The 19,842-nt window shown below is 36.2% G+C and overlaps 1 protein-coding gene across 1 annotated transcript; it reads left to right on the plus strand.

Annotated features, from left to right (window-relative positions):
- The first annotated feature begins 674 nt into the window (after positions 1-674).
- Positions 675-19,344, plus strand: LOC103501879 (N-terminal acetyltransferase B complex auxiliary subunit NAA25). Its single transcript, XM_051091666.1, has 19 exons — positions 675-1,086; positions 1,539-1,695; positions 1,785-1,903; positions 2,083-2,157; positions 3,125-3,218; positions 3,332-3,450; positions 4,115-4,185; positions 11,472-11,613; positions 11,721-11,896; positions 12,610-12,812; positions 13,156-13,286; positions 13,659-13,735; positions 15,079-15,153; positions 15,740-15,932; positions 16,449-16,568; positions 16,664-16,802; positions 17,232-17,272; positions 17,507-17,761; positions 18,161-19,344. Exons 1-19 carry the CDS (start codon positions 940-942, stop codon positions 18,869-18,871), a joined length of 3,045 nt encoding a protein of 1,014 aa, XP_050947623.1. The 5' UTR covers positions 675-939; the 3' UTR covers positions 18,872-19,344.
- Positions 19,345-19,842: the final 498 nt, after the last annotated feature.

A 19,842-nucleotide genomic window follows, 5' to 3' on the forward strand; every position in this document is an offset into this window, starting at 1 on the left:
AACTTTCATATATTTTCTCTTATTTTGTTGAATAGAGCAAAATGTTAAAACATCCTTAATTTTGAATTTTTGAATGAATTTACATAATTTATAAGAAGAAACACATACTAAAAAAATCTAAAAAACTAATGCTTTTGTTTGGATACTTGTGGAAGAATAAAAATATAACTTTGTTGCTCTTTATAAACATTCGTTTTATTTTGCTTTTCTTACCCTATTTTAGTAGTATATCTCCATACTTCTCCAATTTCCAAGATTTCATTCCGAACAATAATATTCACTTTATGTTTTGCTACCTCTTCCCGTATTTGTCTAATACCATCATCGCAACACAATTTCTTTGGTAAGAAATAAAAAAACTTCCATACGGCCCAATACTATTTTATGATATTTTAGATTAATTGATTTATTTACTTTTTATTTGTGCACGTCGAGTGCATGGTCAATTAAATGGGATGGGATGAGTTGGAAGAAACAATAGAATGATTAGAGGTATGTTTTCAAAACGATATTTGCAACCAAATTCTAAGGTTACAAACATGGGTAGAAGAGAAGTAATTGATTTAAAATCAAAGACGAAAGTGTGTATTTCACATCTCCAAGATCAATAGGAAAGGAAACTATAGATGGGCCAAGGTTTGGCGGGTCGGGTATGGTTAAGGGTGACCCAACAAACCAAATTGGAGCGGCCAATGGATACCGAGAGGTATATCGTTTTGTTGGAATAATTTTATTCTATCGGCGCGGCGCCACTCTTCTTAAAACTCTACTTCCAAATCCAAACGCTCAAAATAGGTTTACCATTAACCAACCCCTGCTCGATTCTTCTCCAACTTCCAAGTTTCAACTCAATTCTGCTGCAACAACAAACAAGATTCCCTTACTCCACTCAATTTCCGCTGTAGATCATCGCATTCCCCTTTCTTCGCGCCTTTCTCAATGGCCTCCAAGTTCGGTTTGGCCGGCGGGTTGCCGGAGCGGCGTGTCCGTCCGATATGGGACGCTATAGATTCAAGGCAGTTTAAGAATGCTCTCAAAGCTGTAACAACTCTTCTTTCTAAGTATCCGAATGCGCCTTACGCTCTGGTAACGAAATACAACCCTTCTTTTTCTGTACCTGATTCTGAATCCCTCTGATTTTAACTTCTTTGTATCTTAATGGTTATTTCTTGCTTTCTTCTTGTTTGACATTTCTCGATAGCTCTAAGCATATTCAGCGGTTTTATCCTTCTTTTTGTTTCCATTTCTGCCTGTAACTAGCATTGTTTCAATACGTACGTTGGATTACGTCTACAGCTTAGGAAGCTACTTATTTCTACTATTTCTGCTGCCACAATACGAGAAATGAACACTCTGATAAGAATTTTAGGCTGCTTCTTTAAGTATTCTTGTTAAGGTTCTTTAGTATGTAGGAGATTGTAGGTTTCCTTGATTGGACTCCTTACTGCACTAGAAATATAGAATGTGAGGCCATGGATGAATCTTTTGTTATCGAGTAGGTTCGAAGGTAATGGAGCTACTTGAATTTATTTTTTCAGGCACTTAAAGCGATGGTTTTGGAAAGAATGGGAAAGGCCGAGGAAGCGTTATCTGTCTGTTTAAGTGCCAAAGAGCTATTGTATACTAATGATTCTATCCTGATGGATGATCTTACTCTGAGCACGTTACAAATTGTTTTCCAGCGACTTGACCACAGTTAGTAGAATTCACCTAATTCAGTTGATGTATATCCATGGTTTCATGTTCTTCACTGTGAGTTATCTCATTGTTCTACGTGCAATCAGTGGACTTGGCAACTAGCTGTTATGAATATGCATGTGGAAAATTTCCAAATCACCTTGACCTGATGACGGGGCTTTTCAACTGCTATCTTCGCGAGTATTCGTTTGTTAAACAGCAGCAGGTTCTTGTCCCACACTTGCAACCTTTTCCAAACCCCAAAGTTTATTTGTATGTTGGTTTATTTGTCGACATCATTTTTTTTATTGATGCTTGAACAACCAGAGTGCTCCTTTCGCTCATATTAAGTTTGTTGTTCTTTTTCTAAAATTGATTTTACCTTTTCCTTCTCTACTTTCACAGACGGCCATCAAGATGTATAAACTTGGAGGTGAAGAAAGATTTTTGCTTTGGGCAGTTTGTAGCATCCAATTGCAGGTTCTACTGGCTGTTTGTTACTTCTATTCAATAAAATAGAAAAAGCCTAATCCTTATTCCTTATAAAATAGAAATGACACTAATAAATAAGGGGCAGAAAACCAGAAAGTGTGAATGAATTCTGGACAAATTCACGAACAAATTGTAGAGATATGTTGTCGGGGGGTACATTTGGAAGATTTAGGATATTTTACACGTACATGGCTGTGGAATACATGATCAGACTATTGCATATGATTATTCTTACTGAGGAAATAGAAAGGAAATTAGAAATTCATCGCTTCACATTAGGTGGGGTCATATACTTCAACCCACATTCCTTATCACGGATTATTTTTCCTGGGAGCTGGCTTAAAACTTTAGTTTCTTGGACGCTGGAGCTTCCAGGTTAATTCACGGATCAGTACTCTACTGATTCTTTTGTCAAAGCCCCAAGAATACTGAGTGTGTTGACTTCTTGAAGCATTGCAATTTTGTGACATTAAAAACCTTGTTAGTTGTTATAGTTAAAACATATGAGGTATACTATTGACTGCTGTATTAAAGTGTTCACACTTTGTTTCAGTCAATATAATCTTCTATCCTAGGGTGTTTCGGGGTAGAGAGAGGGGCATATTGAGATTTTGTCTCTTTGGCTTCGATTTCAAAGAACTTTTGTAAATATTCCATAGTCAATATTTTACTTAGTTGGTCCCCCTTTTTTTAATGGGGTGGTTTTGTTGGGCTGACTATTTTTGTATCCCATTGTATTCTTTCATTTTTACTGATAGTTGTTGTTTTCATAAAAAAAAATAGATTGTTCTACAGTTACTACATTGAGATTAACACGATCATTCGCTCAAGTAAGCGAAGTTGATCCTTAGATCTTGATTATGGCTTTCTTAGATCTTGATTATGGCTTTCTTAGATCTTGATTATGGCATCTGTAAGCAATTTACTTATGCTGCAGTTACTGAAATTCCTGCAGGTGCTTTGTGGTAATGGTGGCGAAAAGCTGTTGTTATTAGCTGAGGGTTTACTCAAAAAGCATATTGCCTCCCATAGCTTACACGAACCTGAAGGTGCAATATATTTTTTTTCCCATTCTTGTGTAATACTAATAGCTAGCACGGAAGTTCCTTCTTTACAGTCAAAAGTGATTTACATCCATATTAATGCTCATTCATCCTTGTAGCTATTATGGTCTACATTTCAATATTGGAACAACAAGCCAAGTATGGAGATGCCTTGGAAGTTCTCACTGGGAAATTGGGTTCGTTATTAACGGTTGAAGTTGATAGACTTCGCATACAGGTATTTTCTAAAGCTTTTCTCCATCAACCTCCTTAAGCAACAAAATAATATGAGAACAATACTACCAGTTAACTATCTGTTGTAGTCCTACCCCCCACCCCACCCCACAAAAGAAAAAAAAAGAAAAAAATGAATCAGTTGTAGACAAGGGTCTCAAGCAGTTATTTTCACTTCCAAAGAAAATGTTTTGTATGATTATAAGTTCTATTCAGTGTTAGTCAGTAATATGGCAACTTTTTGTTTAATTTGATAACTCACTTAAAAAAAATTGATTGTGGCTGATTATGCTTAGTCTAGTATTGCAGAATATACATTCGCTACAATAGATGGGAGTCTGGTATTTTTTTTTCTATGTTCCCCTTATATTCATTGCAAGAAGATGGTGATGAAGAAATACGGGAATACATTTTGACACATTTTGATTTGCCCCCCTTTCCCCCCTTTCCCTGTGATGTATTTACGTATGTGTCTTGATCTTGGTTTTCGTTGAAGCGGTAAGGTTTATGAAGTGAATGCAGCTCACCAACCACCACAGTGTCTTTTTCCCCATTATTCAATCAAGGAAACCCCTTATTATCTTAAGATTAGCAATCTATGCAAGTAGGTAATGAATATAAAGTAATGAGCTCATTTGTATTAGTGCACTTTGGCTTCAAGTTGACAGGGGAGGCTTCTTGCTCGGGCAGGTGATTTTGCAGATGCTGCCAATATATTTCAAAAAATCTTAGAGTTACGGTATGCTTCCAAATCAGCATGTTTTGATCAAACCTAATAAGGGAAATACTGTGGTGATGGTAGTTCATAGATCCCAAAAATGAAAAACGGAGTTTTGTTTTGTGTTTTCACTTCTTTTGTTGTTGTTTGAACTTAAAGCTTTGCGTGTTGGATAAAATCTGATTATGGAAATATTCGATGATGAAGATGATAGTTTGTAGACACCAAAATTGGTCTATTCATGTGTTTCTCCCATCTCTTGGTCTTACTTATTGTGTGGTTTAGTTTTGTCATGTCCTAGATTGTAGAACCCTTATGTTATCTGATTTTATTAATCCTCATCGTAATATACTATACTACTAAATCTCATCTAAGTATGACAATTGTTAGAAATAGTGGGCTTGGATCATGTTGGAAGTTCAATGGTAGTTTAAATTCTAATTTTTTATTATTTTAATTAGGCTCGGGTTGCCTATAAATATTTACCCTTTGTACCTTTATTATCTTCAGAAAATAATAAGAAACAACTATATCGTGGTAATAAGAAACATCTATGCCGCGGTTTTTCTCCCTGTACCAGAGTTTCCACGTAGACCTTGTGTTCTTTCTTCGTCTTGATTTTCCGATATGGTATCAAAGCGAGATATCAATGAAATCCTAGACGACTTGACACTTGATGGAACTCAAACGGGGGAGACAACCACTAGGATCAGTGCTGTTGTTGTCATTGCCGTCGATGCTCGGATCAACTTCACTATGAAGGATCTATTTCGCCACATATAGAACCTGCAGACCAACCCTTCTCTTCCGTCGTAGCACTTTGGCGAACTTCCTCCTCCAGCTAGGGTTGTACATAAGCCGGGTTGGACCGGGTTAGAGGAAAATATGGACCAACCCAAAGTATTCGGGTTGGCAAAGAATGAACCCTATTGGTTGAATATGCAATGGTCAAACTAACCCAACCCAAAAAATTTGGGTTGACAGGTTGGTTTTTTTTCTCTTACAATTTAGACAATTTTTCATATTGTTTTTCAATATATGCAAGGTGAACAAATTGTCATTCAAGGTGTAAGGTGACATATATATGTTATACATTCAAATTCCAAGTCTACAACCTCCATTCAAAAGGAGGTTTTCTCTTAATTTTTAGTTCTTAGTTATATTATATACATAATCGGGTTGGGCCGAATCAACCCGACCCCTTACTTGCACTACTCGGCTTAACTTTTTTTCTTCCTCCAATGTTCTAACCCAACACAAAATTTAACCCAATCCTTATGGTTTGGGTTAGGTAATCTGGGTTGGTCGGGTTACTGGTTTTTCTGAACTCCCTCTACCTTCCGCCGCAAGAGGTCCAGCCACCACCACCCTTCAGCTGCAACTCTCCAGCCAGCCTCCTTCCTCAGTCGCATGGGAGGCACATGTGCTACAACCAGACCAAATCCAATCGCAATCAGATATTGCATATCTTGCATGCGCCGCCATCAATCCTCATGCGCCACCTTTGCTTCTACACTCGCCATCGTCAATCCATTCAACTTTTGAGGTGGTGAGTCTTCGACACAGTCAAATCCTCACGTACAGGCTTCCTCTCTGGGAATATCCCAACAACAATTGGACATGCTTGGGCAACAAATTGTAGCGATTGAAGCAACATTAGGAGCCCACTTCTACCAACCCTAGTCTTGGCCTTCATACAACCCCATTGATATATTCTAAGAATTTGGTAACATCGTTCCCCTCTTTATCCTTTTCTTATATGCCTAATATAATGGCACGGTCTATAGGATATTTTTCAGGGGAAAAGCTGAATGGCCAAAAGTAGTTTTTGTGGTCCCAGTCTATCAAAATGATTCTTGAAGGACACCACAAGTTTGGCTTTCTGACAGGTGAGATACCTCGTCTTCCACCAGGAGACCCTCAGGAATGGTACTGGAAAGGGGAGGATTATCTTATTCTGTCCTTATTGATTAACAGTATGGAACCACAGATCGGCAAGCTCTTACTGTATGTTGTAATTGTTAAGGATGTTTGGGACATGGCCAAAAAATTGTATTGCAAGCGTCAAAATGCCTTTCGTTTTTACACTATGCAAAAACAGGTTCACAAACACAAACATGGGACGATGAATCTAACTAAAGAAAAATGGAGTTGTTGAGCGATGGCATAGCTATGTAGAAAAATTATTTGGCATTGTCCCAACAATGGCATGCTGCATACAGTACTCAAAGATTGAGGAGGTTGACAAGATTTATGTTTTTCTTGCTGGTCCGAACCCTAAGTTGGATTTATGACCATACCCGTCTTACTTGACTTTTCCTTATCTCCGTCAAATCCAAAATCACTTCCACATTCTAGGATTTCTATCACATTGTAGAAACGCAATCCAATACAAATATTGCAATCCTACGAAAGTTTCAAAACGACACCCTTAACGAGTTTCTGTCGTCAAAGGAATTATTCACCAACGTTTCTGTGCTTACACCCCCAAAAAAGATGGAGTTGCCTAGCGAAAGAACCATCACCTTTTGGAAGTTGCTCGTTCTCTTATGTTGTCTACTTCCCTTCCTTCTAATCTATGAGGCGATGCCATTCTCACTGCGACTCATCTCTTCAACCGAATGCATTCCCATGTCCTACACCTCCAAACACCCTTAGACTGTCTCAAGGAATCCTACCCCTCCACCTATCTCATCTCTGATGTTCCACTTCGAGTGTTCGGGTGCACAAATCTATGTTAATAACTATGACCCTGACCAAACTAAATTCTCTCCTCGTACACAAGCTTGCATGTTTGTTGGGTATTCTTTGCATCATCGGGGCTAAAAAAGTTTCACGGTTACCATGGATGTCACCTTTCTTGAAGATCGTCCTTTCTTTTCCGTTGGCCTACTTCAGGGGGAGAGTGTGAGTGAGAGTGAAGAGTCTAACTATGTGGTTCCTTTGAAGTCTACCTGACCTATCGTGGTTACCTTACTTGACCTAATTCCCCACAGTATAGTCTAACCTATGAATCAAGTTCTCGGAAAAACATACAATAGGAGGAATCTCATAAAGGAAGTTGGGTCTCCTGCTATTCAGTCGTCTCTGGTCCAAAATTCTGAACTTTTACGAGATCAAGATATGACTAATTCTATTAACTCACATATTAATAACAAGATCAGTGAAGGTCTGAGATGGAGTCCACATTAAGGTAAATGAGAATGATGGATTTGAGACAATTGTCCATGAAAATATGGTTGAAAAGGGCAGTGTTGAGAAGTCATCAAAGATAGAGAGGACAAGATTGATGAAAATGAGGTCATTGCAAAAATTACTGAAAATATAACCAAGCTAGATCATTCAGGAAACATCAATAAGTATGATCCATCCATTGATCTCTATTGCACTAAGGAAAGGTACCAGGTCCTATACAAAACACTCCATCTCTAATTATGTTTTGTACGAGAATCTTTTACCCTAGTTCGGAGCCTTCATTGCCAGCCTTAACTCTATTACAATACCCAAGAATATCCACCTTGCCTTAGAGTGCTTTGAGTGGAAGATTGTTGTCATGGAAGAAATGAGAGCCCTGGAAAAGAACAAGACCTTGGATCTCTGCACACTCCCCAAGGGACACAAGATTGTGGGATGAAAATGAGTGTTTGCACTCAAGTACGAAGCAGATGGTACCCTTGACAGACATAAGGCCAGGATAGTTGCAAAAGGGTTCATTCAGACCTATGTGGTTGACTATTTTGAGACTTTTTCCCTTTTTGCAAAGTTAAACACTGTTAGGGGTTTGGTGCGTAGGTTCACAATCAAATGTATGGGAATTAAAAGCTTGTGGGCTTATTTGATGGGGTTTTGATGCCTGAAAATTACAAACGTCTGTGTTTAGGGTGCAAGATTTGGAAATCTGAATTTCTGATGCTTGTGTTTGGGGTGTTGGTTTTGAATTCCTGGATTTGGTTAATCTATTTATTTTTATTTTTTTTAATTGTACATCTTAAATTTTTCATGCATCAAATTTTTAATTGATTTTTTTCCTTATTTTGTACCTCTAATTCAATTTCTTAACTATGTTGATTTTCATGTCAATAGTGTAAAAATGAGAAATTTTAACATTTAATAACAATAATTTTGATTACAATTGCATTAACCTGAATAGTCTAATTAGAAATATTACAAACCATTTACAAAATATAACAAGTCTCATACTCAAATGGGGTTTACGAAAGTTCCAGTTAAGCAATATTAAAAAGGGTCTAGTAGGTTTCAAAATAAGCACAACCAAAAGGATCCTTCAAAAGCGAAAGTCAGGTAGAGTTACATTTAGCCATAGTTATAGTTGCCTTCTTATCAATGTATTTTTAAACCACTTTTATCAAAAGAGTATAAATAAAATTGAGTTTTTTTAAAAACATTTTTTTTCTTAAGTCAATCCAAATAAGTCTTATTAAATTGACTAACAAAAAAAATGAAAAATGTTGTTAAACTAAAAAGAAACTATGGTGTATGTGATATATATTTACAATTTCATCTATATTACTGATTTGTTGATATTTGATTTATACTTGAGAATAGATCACGATAGATAGGTCATCAATTTTCACCTAGAAAAATATAACAAAATAAACAAATCTCTTAAAATGAAGGAAAAATTAATTTTAAACAAAGAAAAGGAAAGAGATAATCTAAAAGGATGATCTAATAATAATAATTATTAAAAAAAATTTAGAAGAAAAGAAAATAAAACAATGAAAAAATGTGTATTTTAAAAAATATTATTGTGATTAAATCAAAGGTGTATTTGAAATGACTCTAAAAATAAGTTTTTCAAAACTGCATTTTTCTTAATCTTTCAAGGTTTGCAGTAGTTGTCAAAGTTGGTGGCGTTTTCATAAATGACCCCAGTGGTTTGTTGATAAAGGTCACCAGGGTGGTGTTCGGAGTTGGCTAACAAATTTTCTAGATTGAATTAGAAAAAAAGGTAATCCATGGGTTTGAATAGTGTTTACTTTTTAAACTCACGGGAAAGAGTGTAGGAAGTCTTGGTGAAGACGGTCGTCGATCAATGGTGAAGACGATCAATGTGAAGACGATCAATGGTCGCCAATGTTTAAGACGATTGGTTGGTTGCTGACCATCACGACAATCGGTCACCAAGGGTCATGGCTATTGGTCATTTACCATCACTACAACTGTTTGTTAATCGACATGACGTCGATAATTAACGATAATGATCGGTCGTCGTCAATCAAGATCTTCACTTGAAAACACTAAAGTTATAGGTCACCAACGATCAAGATGATTGATAATCAATGGTTAAGACGATCGGTCGTTGTGACCGTCGATCGATCATGATCAGTGATCATGGTTGATCGTTGGCTAATGTTTGTTGCCAATGGTCATCAATGATCATTGATAAGATGTTCAAGTGAAATTTTTTATAAAACATATGACATTCAATAAAAAAGAACATATTCCAAATTCATAGGTTTGGTTTCTCAATCTCAGTAATTGTATTCTAAGTGTTCAAACATGGTCAAATGCCAAACTCGTGGGCCAAACACCTTCTTAGAGTCTTGTTGTCAGTTGTTGTAAATAAAGACTGACCCCATCAACTTGATGTTAAGAATGCCTTCTTGAATGAAGATTTAGAAGAGGAAGTGTATATGAGTCCTCCTCCAGGATTTGAAGCTCAGTTTGATGATCAGGCTTGCAAGCTTCAGAAGTCTTTGTACTAGTAAATCACCCAAAGCTTGGTTTGACGGGTTTACAACTTTCATCAAGTCTTAGGGATACAATCAAGGGCACTTCGATCACACTTTGTTCACAAAAATCTCCAAGACTGGCAAAATTACAGTATTGATTATCTAGGTTGATGATATTGTCGTGCTATCTGGGGATGACACCGTTGAGATCATCCAACTAAGAAGAAAGATGGGGGATGAGTTTGAAATTAAAGACTTGGGGAATCTGAAATACTTCCTTGGGATGGAGGTTGCTAGATTCAGAGAGGACATCAGTGTGTTCTAGAGAAAGTGTACACCCTTGATTTATTAGTTGAGATAGGTATAATGAGATGTCGTCCTGCTGATATGGCCATTGATTTCAATGCCAAACTTGGAAATTCAGGTGATAGGTTTCCTGTTGATAAATAGAAATATCAACACTGTCTCACACTAGGCTTGACATCTCCTATGCTGTAAGTATTGTCAGTCAGGTCATATAGGCTCCTTATGAAGACCACATGAAGGTAATCAACATAATTATGTGGTATTTAAAAGCAACTTCTAGAAAAGGGTTGAGGTTTAGGAAGACTGACAAAAGATTTATTTGAGGCCTATACTGACTCTGACAGGGTAGGATCTATTGTTGATAGAAAATCTATGCTGCACTTTTGTCATTTGTGTGGGACAATCTTGTTAGTTGAAGAAGTAAGAAGCATGGAGTTGTGGTTTGAAACCGTGCTAAAGCCGAATACAAGGCTATGAGTTTGAGATTTTATAAAGAAATCTGGCTCTAGAAGGTGTTGTTTGATCTTTGTCAAGACCATGAGGTGCTTATGAGACTATTCTTCGATTACAAAGCAGCCTTGTCAATAACTTGGTCCCACATGACAGAACCAAACATATGGAGATTGACAGATACTTTATCAAAGAGTGATTGGATAGTGGTAGTATCTGCATTCCTTACATATCCTCGAGTCAACAGATTGCTAATATACTCACAAAAGGGCTCCTCAGACAAAACTTTGATTCATGTGTTATCAAGTTGGGTTTTTTTGACATTTACGTCCCAACTGAGGGGGAGTGCTAGAGATAGTGGGTTTCGGTCATGTTGAAAGCCCAGGGGTAGTTTAGATTTACTTTGCCCTAATTTTTATTATTTTAATTAGCCTCGTGTTGCCTATAAATATTTCTCCCTTGTACCTTTATTATCATCATAAGATCATAAACATCTATATCGTGTTTTTTCTTCCGGTACTAGGGTTTCCATGGAGACCTTGTGTTCTTCCTTTTGTCTCTATTTTTGGATAGCAATTATTTTGCTTTTCATTGGTCATCCAATTATTGTCCTAATCATTTTAAGTATATTTGATGCCAATTATTGTCAGACCATCATAGCATTCTAAACGTGGTGCTAAATTCTCAGTTAACACCTCCCAACCCTAACCAGGTTTATTCTTTTGTATGTACCTATCCGCATATACGAATGCTAGTGTTGGTTTACCACGATATTGCTGTACTGAATTTTTTTTTATAGATATATTGCTGTTACTTACATTTACCACCCATAATGATTACTCGTCTGTTTGACAGCCCTGATGATTGGGAGTGCTTCCTACACTATCTCGGCTGTCTGCTGGAGGATGATAGTAACTGGTGCACTGAGCAGGGTGTCGATTCAATTCATCCACCAAAAAAGGTGCTTTGCAAGATTTCACCTTTGGCGGACGAATTGGTACTTTATCTACTCTCTGAAGTTCTCTGCTTATTGTATTGATGTTGCTTTAAGAGTAGGCAGCTCTACTTTCTTTCTGATTCGATTTATCAAATTTGGTGATGCAGTTTGACTCCCGTATATCAATTGCATCGGCTTTTATACAAAGATTACAAGAAGATAGTAACAATAAATTATTAAGGGGTCCATTCTTGGCCAATCTTGAAATTGAACGGAGAAAGCACATGCATGGCAAGGGTGATGATGAAAAGTTCTTGGGGGCTCTTACTGATTATTATGTCAGGTACATTTTACATTTGACTTCCAGAGTTCAAATTTCAAATTCTATTGTTTTTTTTTTAGGTTTTTTTTTTCTTTTCATTTTTTGTGTGTTTATTAGGTCTTTGTTCAACTTGACTGCATCTCTCTTGATGGGGGGCTGCTTTTTGTTACAACTTATTTTTAGATCCTTTTAAGATATAAAGAATTTAACATGATCTTCAATCTTATATATTGCAAGTTTGCAACTGATATTATAATTCTAAATTTGACGTCCTCTGTTCAGTTCAAGCAAGTATGCGAGTTTGACTCCTTGACCTTGAGGCTGTTCTTTAATCATTGTTTCAGGAAAAAAAGAAAGAAAGAAAGAATAAAAAACTGCTTTTGTGGGAACGATATCAATAACTTAAATGGCAAAATATTGCTTTTTATGTGTCATGACTCGTGAAGGAAAAAGTTAACCAACCTAGGGATAGTGAAATTTCAACCATTTAGTCAAAATTACTCATGAGGTTATAGGATTTTTTTCTTCTTCTTTTTTTTTTTTTTTTGGGGGGGGGGGGGGGAGTTAAGAAACGGCACTTTTATCGAGAGAGCTTATAAATTACCCAGTGATGGGGCTCACACTCACAGAGAGTAAAAGGAGTTCATAGGATTACCGATTATTTTTTAATTCCATCCATGAATGATATCATGGTTTTTATTCATGTACAAATGATGTTTTGTATCTGTTCTCAGATTTGGTCACCTAGCCTGCTTCCCTTCTGATGTTGGAATGTTCCTTGAGGTGTTGGCTCCTGATAAGAAGACTGAATTACTTGAGAAGTTAAAGAACATCACTCCCTCCACGTCTATCATCTCAACTAAGGCTCTCGGGCAGTCAATAACACTTTTAAAACTTCAAGTTCTGAGTGGAAATATGTTCCATCTTCCAGTCTCTGGTGCGTCCTCTGATTTCAATCCATTGATTCTTGTGATCTCTGTGTTATGTATTTATATGATGAGGCCTACAAGCAATGCACTAGGAGCTACAGTGGTACACTAACAATGTAGAATTATGAAAAGATAATTCATAAAAAGACTTGAGAGAAGTTGTTAGCTTTAATTTGTCTAATATCATGTCATTTCTTCAATGAATCCGAAGTACTTTACGGTAGTAGAATGTTGAATCGCTTGAAAATCTGGCCCATTTCGTATGTCACGTAACATGTTTCTGATGCAAACTTTATCATGGAGTTGTATTTTATGTCAAAAAAATTGACATATAATGCTTTTCATCCCCAGAACTTGAGCGTTGTGTAGTACAGATGGCAGAGATCTACTGTGAAAACCTCCCACTTTCAAAAGATTTAGATCCTCAAGAAAGTATGCATGGGGAAGAGCTTTTATCACTGATATGCAATCTGCTGGTTGAGGTTTGTTTATATGTTCATATTATTTAGTAATGTATGAAGTGATATCGGATAATTACCAATATATTGTGCAAAACTAATATAATTTATCAAAGATATGGATCAGCTTTCTTTTCTAAATAAGAGTACTCTTTTTTTTTTTTTTTTTTTTCGTTTTCGTACTTTGGATACCTAGAATCTCGCCAGCCACTTTATGCTCAACAGAAATTTTTAGAAATAATTTCTTCGACCCTTTTAATTTTGGTAAGGTGGCCCAAGGGAACCCCATGGCCACTTACCATTTATCACCATGCCATCAACCCTTTTAGTTGAGCTACTCTATTGTGTTTACTATATTCTATATTGTTAATACATATTGGTTTTACAATGGTGTAGCTCTTTTGGCGTACACAAAAATGTGGCTACATTATAGAGGCTATTCTGGTGTTGGAGTGGGGCTTGACCATCAGAAGGTTTGATATTCTTATTATTTGAATCTACTAATAAAGCTTTTATCATAATTCATTCATTCATACATACATTTTTTTTTTGGAATAAAGAAACATTTCATTGAATGAATGAAAAAGGGAAAACCCACGCACTTATAGGTGATTACAAGAAATCTCTTCAATGGAGAAGAAAAAAAGATAGACTATAGTGTGCAAAAGAAGATTATAGGACCCAAATTTATACTAATCAAAGCATTAGTAAGAGCCGAATCCAAAAATCTATCACAATAAGAGATTTCCCTGAAAATCTATTGTTATATTCATTCATACATACACACATGGATGCATATGTATATATGTACGAACGACCACAATGAAGGTTTCCATGAGAGGCAACAAGTTGAATCATTCTGTGAAGATATATATGCATTTGCCTTCACCATTGATATGGCTTCCTAATAAGTATCAGGCATATTATAACTGTATTTATGTTTTTTAAAATTGATAAACCATACATCCAAATATTGTTTTTGTCCAATAAAATAATTGTTAGGGTTGGGTTCTAAAGTGCACTATGAACCAGCTGCCACAGTTGAAAGAAATCTAAGGGGAATGTTTTCATTTTAATATGTAAGTAACACGTCAGGGCAACAAGGAAAGGACCCATATTGAAGTTAATACTAACACTGGCCCTACGCATGGGTATTACTTACAATTACAATTACTAGGATAATGATTATGCATTCTTATGGGCTTTCTCTCTCCCTCTCTCCTATATGAAAACTCTAGGATTTGAAAATTAGAAACCCAATTGGTGTATCCCTAATATCAAATTCTAAAACCCTCAAATCAATTTGACAACAACCCAAGGGAATGGATTAGAAATAAATTACCTTTTGACTGAAAACCAAGAGATAAGGATAACTAATTCCTCTCCCAAGTTCGAACACTCCACAAGTAAGGTGATCAGACTTACCTAAATGTTTTGACATGCAACCCTGCGAATTGCAGAAGGTGGTGGTGAGGCTCTGTCATCTATCAGAATACTTTTATTAATTGAAAATACCCTAAACATCAATTGTCCAAAAAATTACTTTGAAACAATCTAAAGGCAAGGCTTAAATAGCCTCCCAATAAAACCCTAATGCATTGTGAAAATATTAAATTTATCCTACTTAAATGTTATCACAAAAGATCAAATCGGGAAACATTAAAATTACATCGCAATTATTAAATAAAATCTAATTAATAATTTGATGCTTGGTCGGTTCATATCACACACACTCTCTCACACACAGTATGAGCTGATGTATTGGCAGATTCTAGTTCTCTTATCTAATTGTAAATCTAATTCTCATTTTTGGCAGATATGTTTGGCAGTACAAGATCTTATTGTTGCACGTGTATTCCTATTTAGGTGCCCTTTCGTCTGCTTTTGAATGGTCAGTATCACATTTGTTACCAAGTTATAATCATCTGATTAATAGTTTAGAAGGATTGAGGCTTATGCCTTTCCTCATGGAGGAGACTTGCATTTGTGAGGAAAGCACATTGAGGAGACTTTTTGGTCCAACATGGAGGAGACTTGCATGTGTGAAAATGCACTAGACCTTAAGTTTCCTCGGCTTGTATATTGACCAGAAAATAAGATTAATTTACCTCTTTTTCAAAAATATAAAGTTTTGAGTTGATAATTTTTGAACTATTAATATTTTTGCAACTTAGACTTTAAAGCATTGAAGCCAAGTTCATGCAACAAGTGAATCCTCAGTGATGAGAATAGTGATGTTAAAAACTTCTACGTAATTATAATGTTTTGCAATACACGAATCCATTCACATCTACAACTTGCGGAAAGTTTCTAATTAAAACTGAGGCTTACACCTCCCCTCACCTCGTTAAGAGGAAAAACCTCTTTTAAACAGTGCATACAATAATACAGTGCTTTTTTTTTTTATACATATATATATCCAGTTCCTCTTTGTTTAGCTATGCTAGGTAGAGAGTTGACCGTATTTCTTCTTCTAGGTATAAATTGTTGGATGTAAAAAATATTCTGGTGGAAACTGTTTCCCACCACATGTTACCCCAAATGTTAGCATCTCCTCTTTGGGTAGATCTAAGCAATCTTTTGAAGGACTACTTGAAGTTTATGGATGACCACTTCAGGGAGTCTGCTGAGCTTACATTTGTTGCGTATCGCCATAGAAGTTATTCAAAAGTAAGTAAAACTCACATTGATTTTATTGCAAAAACTTGGCAAGCGAGACCTACGGCAGTTTTCTCTATTGATATTTACTCAAGTATATTAGTACAATGTGCTTTCCCTGTGTTTTGCATGCTTAAGAATGTACTTGTTGCAATGTTTTTGGTGTTTTCCTATATTTTCTTTGAGCTAGATGCTATTATTTTTTGGCATTTTGAACCTTCTCTTGTCAGCTTGTGCAGATAAGAAATGTCACCAATGGTACACTGTACACTTAATAGTACAATGTATGTAAGGAAATAAAACTAAATAGAATCTATTATGATGATCTGTTTTGACATTCACTCAATTCCCAAGTTTGTGGGATAAAATTGATTTAAACTGATTTTTCTTTTGGAACCTTGCTGTCTTGCTCTTGGTCGTGGCCTTTGCACATAGTACAAAATATAAATAGTCATTGTATGCTTCGTCTTCGCTTCATCCAGTATTAGTGTCTGTTATGTAAAGATCTCTCTCTATTGTGTACTTCAGGTTATTGAATTTGTTCAATTTAAAGAACGGTTGCAACACTCTAGTCAATATCTAGTTGCAAGAGTTGAAGAAGCAGTTTTACAGTTAAAGCAACATGCACATAGCATTGAAGAAGAGGAGGTAGTGCTTCCACGAGTCATGCCATCTTATATATAAAATTTATTTAGTCTTAATGTGTTTGAGAGTTACGATTAAAGATTTCATCTTTCTTTTAGGCCACTCTTGAGAACCTGAAATCCGGGATTCACTTGGTTGAGCTTTCTAAGGAGATCCCCTCTAAACCTCTGAAATTCAATGAAGATTTTGAGTCTCGTCCGTGGTGGACTCCAACATCAGAAAAAAACTATCTCTTAGGTTGATATTTTTTTATCTTTTATTTAAGTTTAGACATGTCAATAGGCTAATGAGCACTATACTGTAGTTTTGTCCCTTTCTTAGAATATAACACGGTGCATAATTTGATGGTAAATTTCTGGGGATAGGTTCATCGGTAAATTTGGTTGATTCAGGAATAAAGGCTTGTTGGCTGTTATAATCTGAAATTTGATTACAGGTTGTGATTCCCGGAGAAGCAACACAATATTCCGTTAGGCTTGAATATTTATGTTCCATCTTAATCTCATAATTTTGTAAAACGTATTTTAGAAGCAATCCCACTGATCTTTTTATTTTTATTTTTTCTAATTTTTTATTTCCTTTCTGATGACATCAGAATTGTATATTCTGTTTTTGTGTCTTATAGTATTTTCTTGGATTGTGGTGACTGGTATTATTTGTTCTCAGGTCCTTATGAAGGAATTTTCTATTGTCCAAAAGAGAACTTGGTAAGGAACTCCCATGTTTCTTTATTGGTATTCCTTTGTTTGATTATCTCGACTGACTTGTGCTGGGAAATTCTTGCCCCAACTTGTTTTTCTCCAGCTTTTTGGTTTTCTTTTGCTTTCTTCCCCTATCCTTGTTCTGCATCTCTAACTTTAAGAACATGTGAAACTAACAAAAATGAACGTATACCATAGACCATAATTATGACTTTTTCTCACTTTTATAAACTGATGTAGAACCGAAATCTGGAAGTCGGTGTTAGGAGAAATGTGGAGAGGAGATCCCTTCTTCCTCGCTTGCTTTACCTTTCTATTCAGAGTGTTTCAACCTCAATCAAGGAGAACTTTGAGATCGATGGTTCCCTATCTGATCTTAAAATCTCCACTGAGCTAAAACTTCTGCTTGAGAGCTATGCAAAAATGTTGGATTCTACTTTTGAGGATGCAGTTGAACTGGTTACAGCAGTTTCCAACGGACTAAGTTCCTACAAGGTATGTTCCTGTTTGCCGTTAGACATGAGAATTCATAGTTGGAGAATTCATAGTTGCACCAATATAATTTTGTAAGGTAGTTCTTGAGCTACTAAGCCTGCTTTGTGTACGCTGAGACGTTGATGAAAACAACAACTTATCTGCAAATATTCAAGTTGATGGCTTATGTGACTCTTGGTTTTTGATTGCTTGTTTTGTTAATATTTGGGTTGTAGAGTTAAGTTTATGTAAGATGTTAAATTTTAATAAGCATATCACGTCTTTAATTTTTCTGAGTCTTCACTTCAGGTTTAGAAGCATTAGGCGTTAATGCCTAAAGTATGCATCTTGTCATGGGCTGATGGATGTTGCTTGTTTTGTTAATTTCGTATTAATCATTTTGTGAATTCCATTTTGCAGGATTTTGGCCACAATTTGGTTGAATGGTTTAATTTTGCTGTGTTTCTAAATGCATGGACCTTGTGTTCTGATGAGCTAGGAGGAAAAAACGCTGATGGATATCAGTCTCGTACCTGGCATATTGTCAATTCTCTTCTGGAAAAGTACATCTCGGAAGCAGTTGGATCCTTGGAATCCATAATCTTCACTCCTTACGACAATAGTATGCGCACCCTTGTGCAGGTGGTCTCGGAGCCATTAGCTTGGCATGGCCTTGTACTCCAGGCCTGCGTTCGATCTTCTCTTCCATCTGGTAAAAGAAAGAAGAAAACAGGATCAGCTGCTGAGCTATTCTCTTCTCCTCTATTTCTCGCAGTACGGGATTCGACACAATCTTTGTGTACTACTCTAGAGGTCTTGCTGGAGTGGTTAAAAGGGCTTGTCAACCAATCGGAGGAAGGTAAATTAGAAGCCATACTTTCATCAATTCAAAACAATGGAAAAAATGATGGGCCTGGACAAGTTTTCCGCACGCTCGAAAATTTGACATCGTCCATGAACAGTACAGAACTTGGTCATAGGATTACCGAAACATTGAAGTCTTGGAATACTGTAGACGTTGCAAGGAAGCTAATTACGGGAAAACATGTAATGTTAAATGAGTTTATAAAAATTTGTGAATCAAAATTCAAATCACTTCAGAAATTGAAACAACAAATATCTCAAGTCTGAAGGTGGTGACCATTTCCGATCAATGCCACATCTCTCTGGTTGCATTCAGCCAAAATTTTCGTCCCCGGAAGAATATTGAACGATGAGTTGAATTATGTTTTCCATTCAAGATTTTGCTCAGCAACAACAAGCAGGTGGTTGATGTAATTGACTGCTGGTACAAAGAATTTCTGTCGATCATCCAGTTTGATAGGAGCTGAAACCAAATAAACAATTTTTTCTTGCTTTATATTTGAGGGGAGTTTTAGATTTGATTGATAGCTTTTTGGTACAGATTTTGAGATTCGAAGCTTAATTTTGTAAGTTTCAATTTGTTTGTCAATTGGTTTTGGTTTCAGCTCGTAAGAGATCGGAAGCAGGATATCCGTTACTAATTTTGTATAGAAAAAGATTGCAAAATGCCAATGACTGGACTGAGCAAAGGTTATTATCTGAATTCCTAAAATTATATTTTAGTTCTTAATATTACCAAATAATGCGTCTGGAACAATTTGAAAGCAGGTGGCTATGAATCATCGTGACCAAACAAACAAAAGTTAGCCAACCATGAATTCTTAAACAAAACTTGAACGCGAATTTGCATTTGAAGCATGAAAGTGATTAGAATGTTCGAAGAGAGTGGCCTTCTCAGAAGTTGAGGGTTGCTTGACATTGGTCGAATATCTAAGCACTTCTTTCCATATTCAATCTGCAGCCTACCCTCACCCGTCGAAGCATTGGTCAAGGAAGAGAAAGAAGAGGAGCTAATATATCAAGAAGAAAGTCATTGGCTACACTGGACCAAATACGCCTTTTTTTTTTTTTTTTTGTTATGTTTACCTAAAATTGGTCCATAACCATTGGATATAAATCTGAAGTAATCTGCTTTTCTCCCACATTCAATGGTACACATTTGAAAGTCAAATTGCGACAACGTCGAATAATTTCTCATAAGCGGTTACCTTCAGCTGCTTGTTTCATCTAGATATTGT

Source organism: Cucumis melo, chromosome 11 (assembly GCF_025177605.1).
Source record: "Cucumis melo cultivar AY chromosome 11, USDA_Cmelo_AY_1.0, whole genome shotgun sequence".
Taxonomy (NCBI): domain Eukaryota; kingdom Viridiplantae; phylum Streptophyta; class Magnoliopsida; order Cucurbitales; family Cucurbitaceae; genus Cucumis; species Cucumis melo.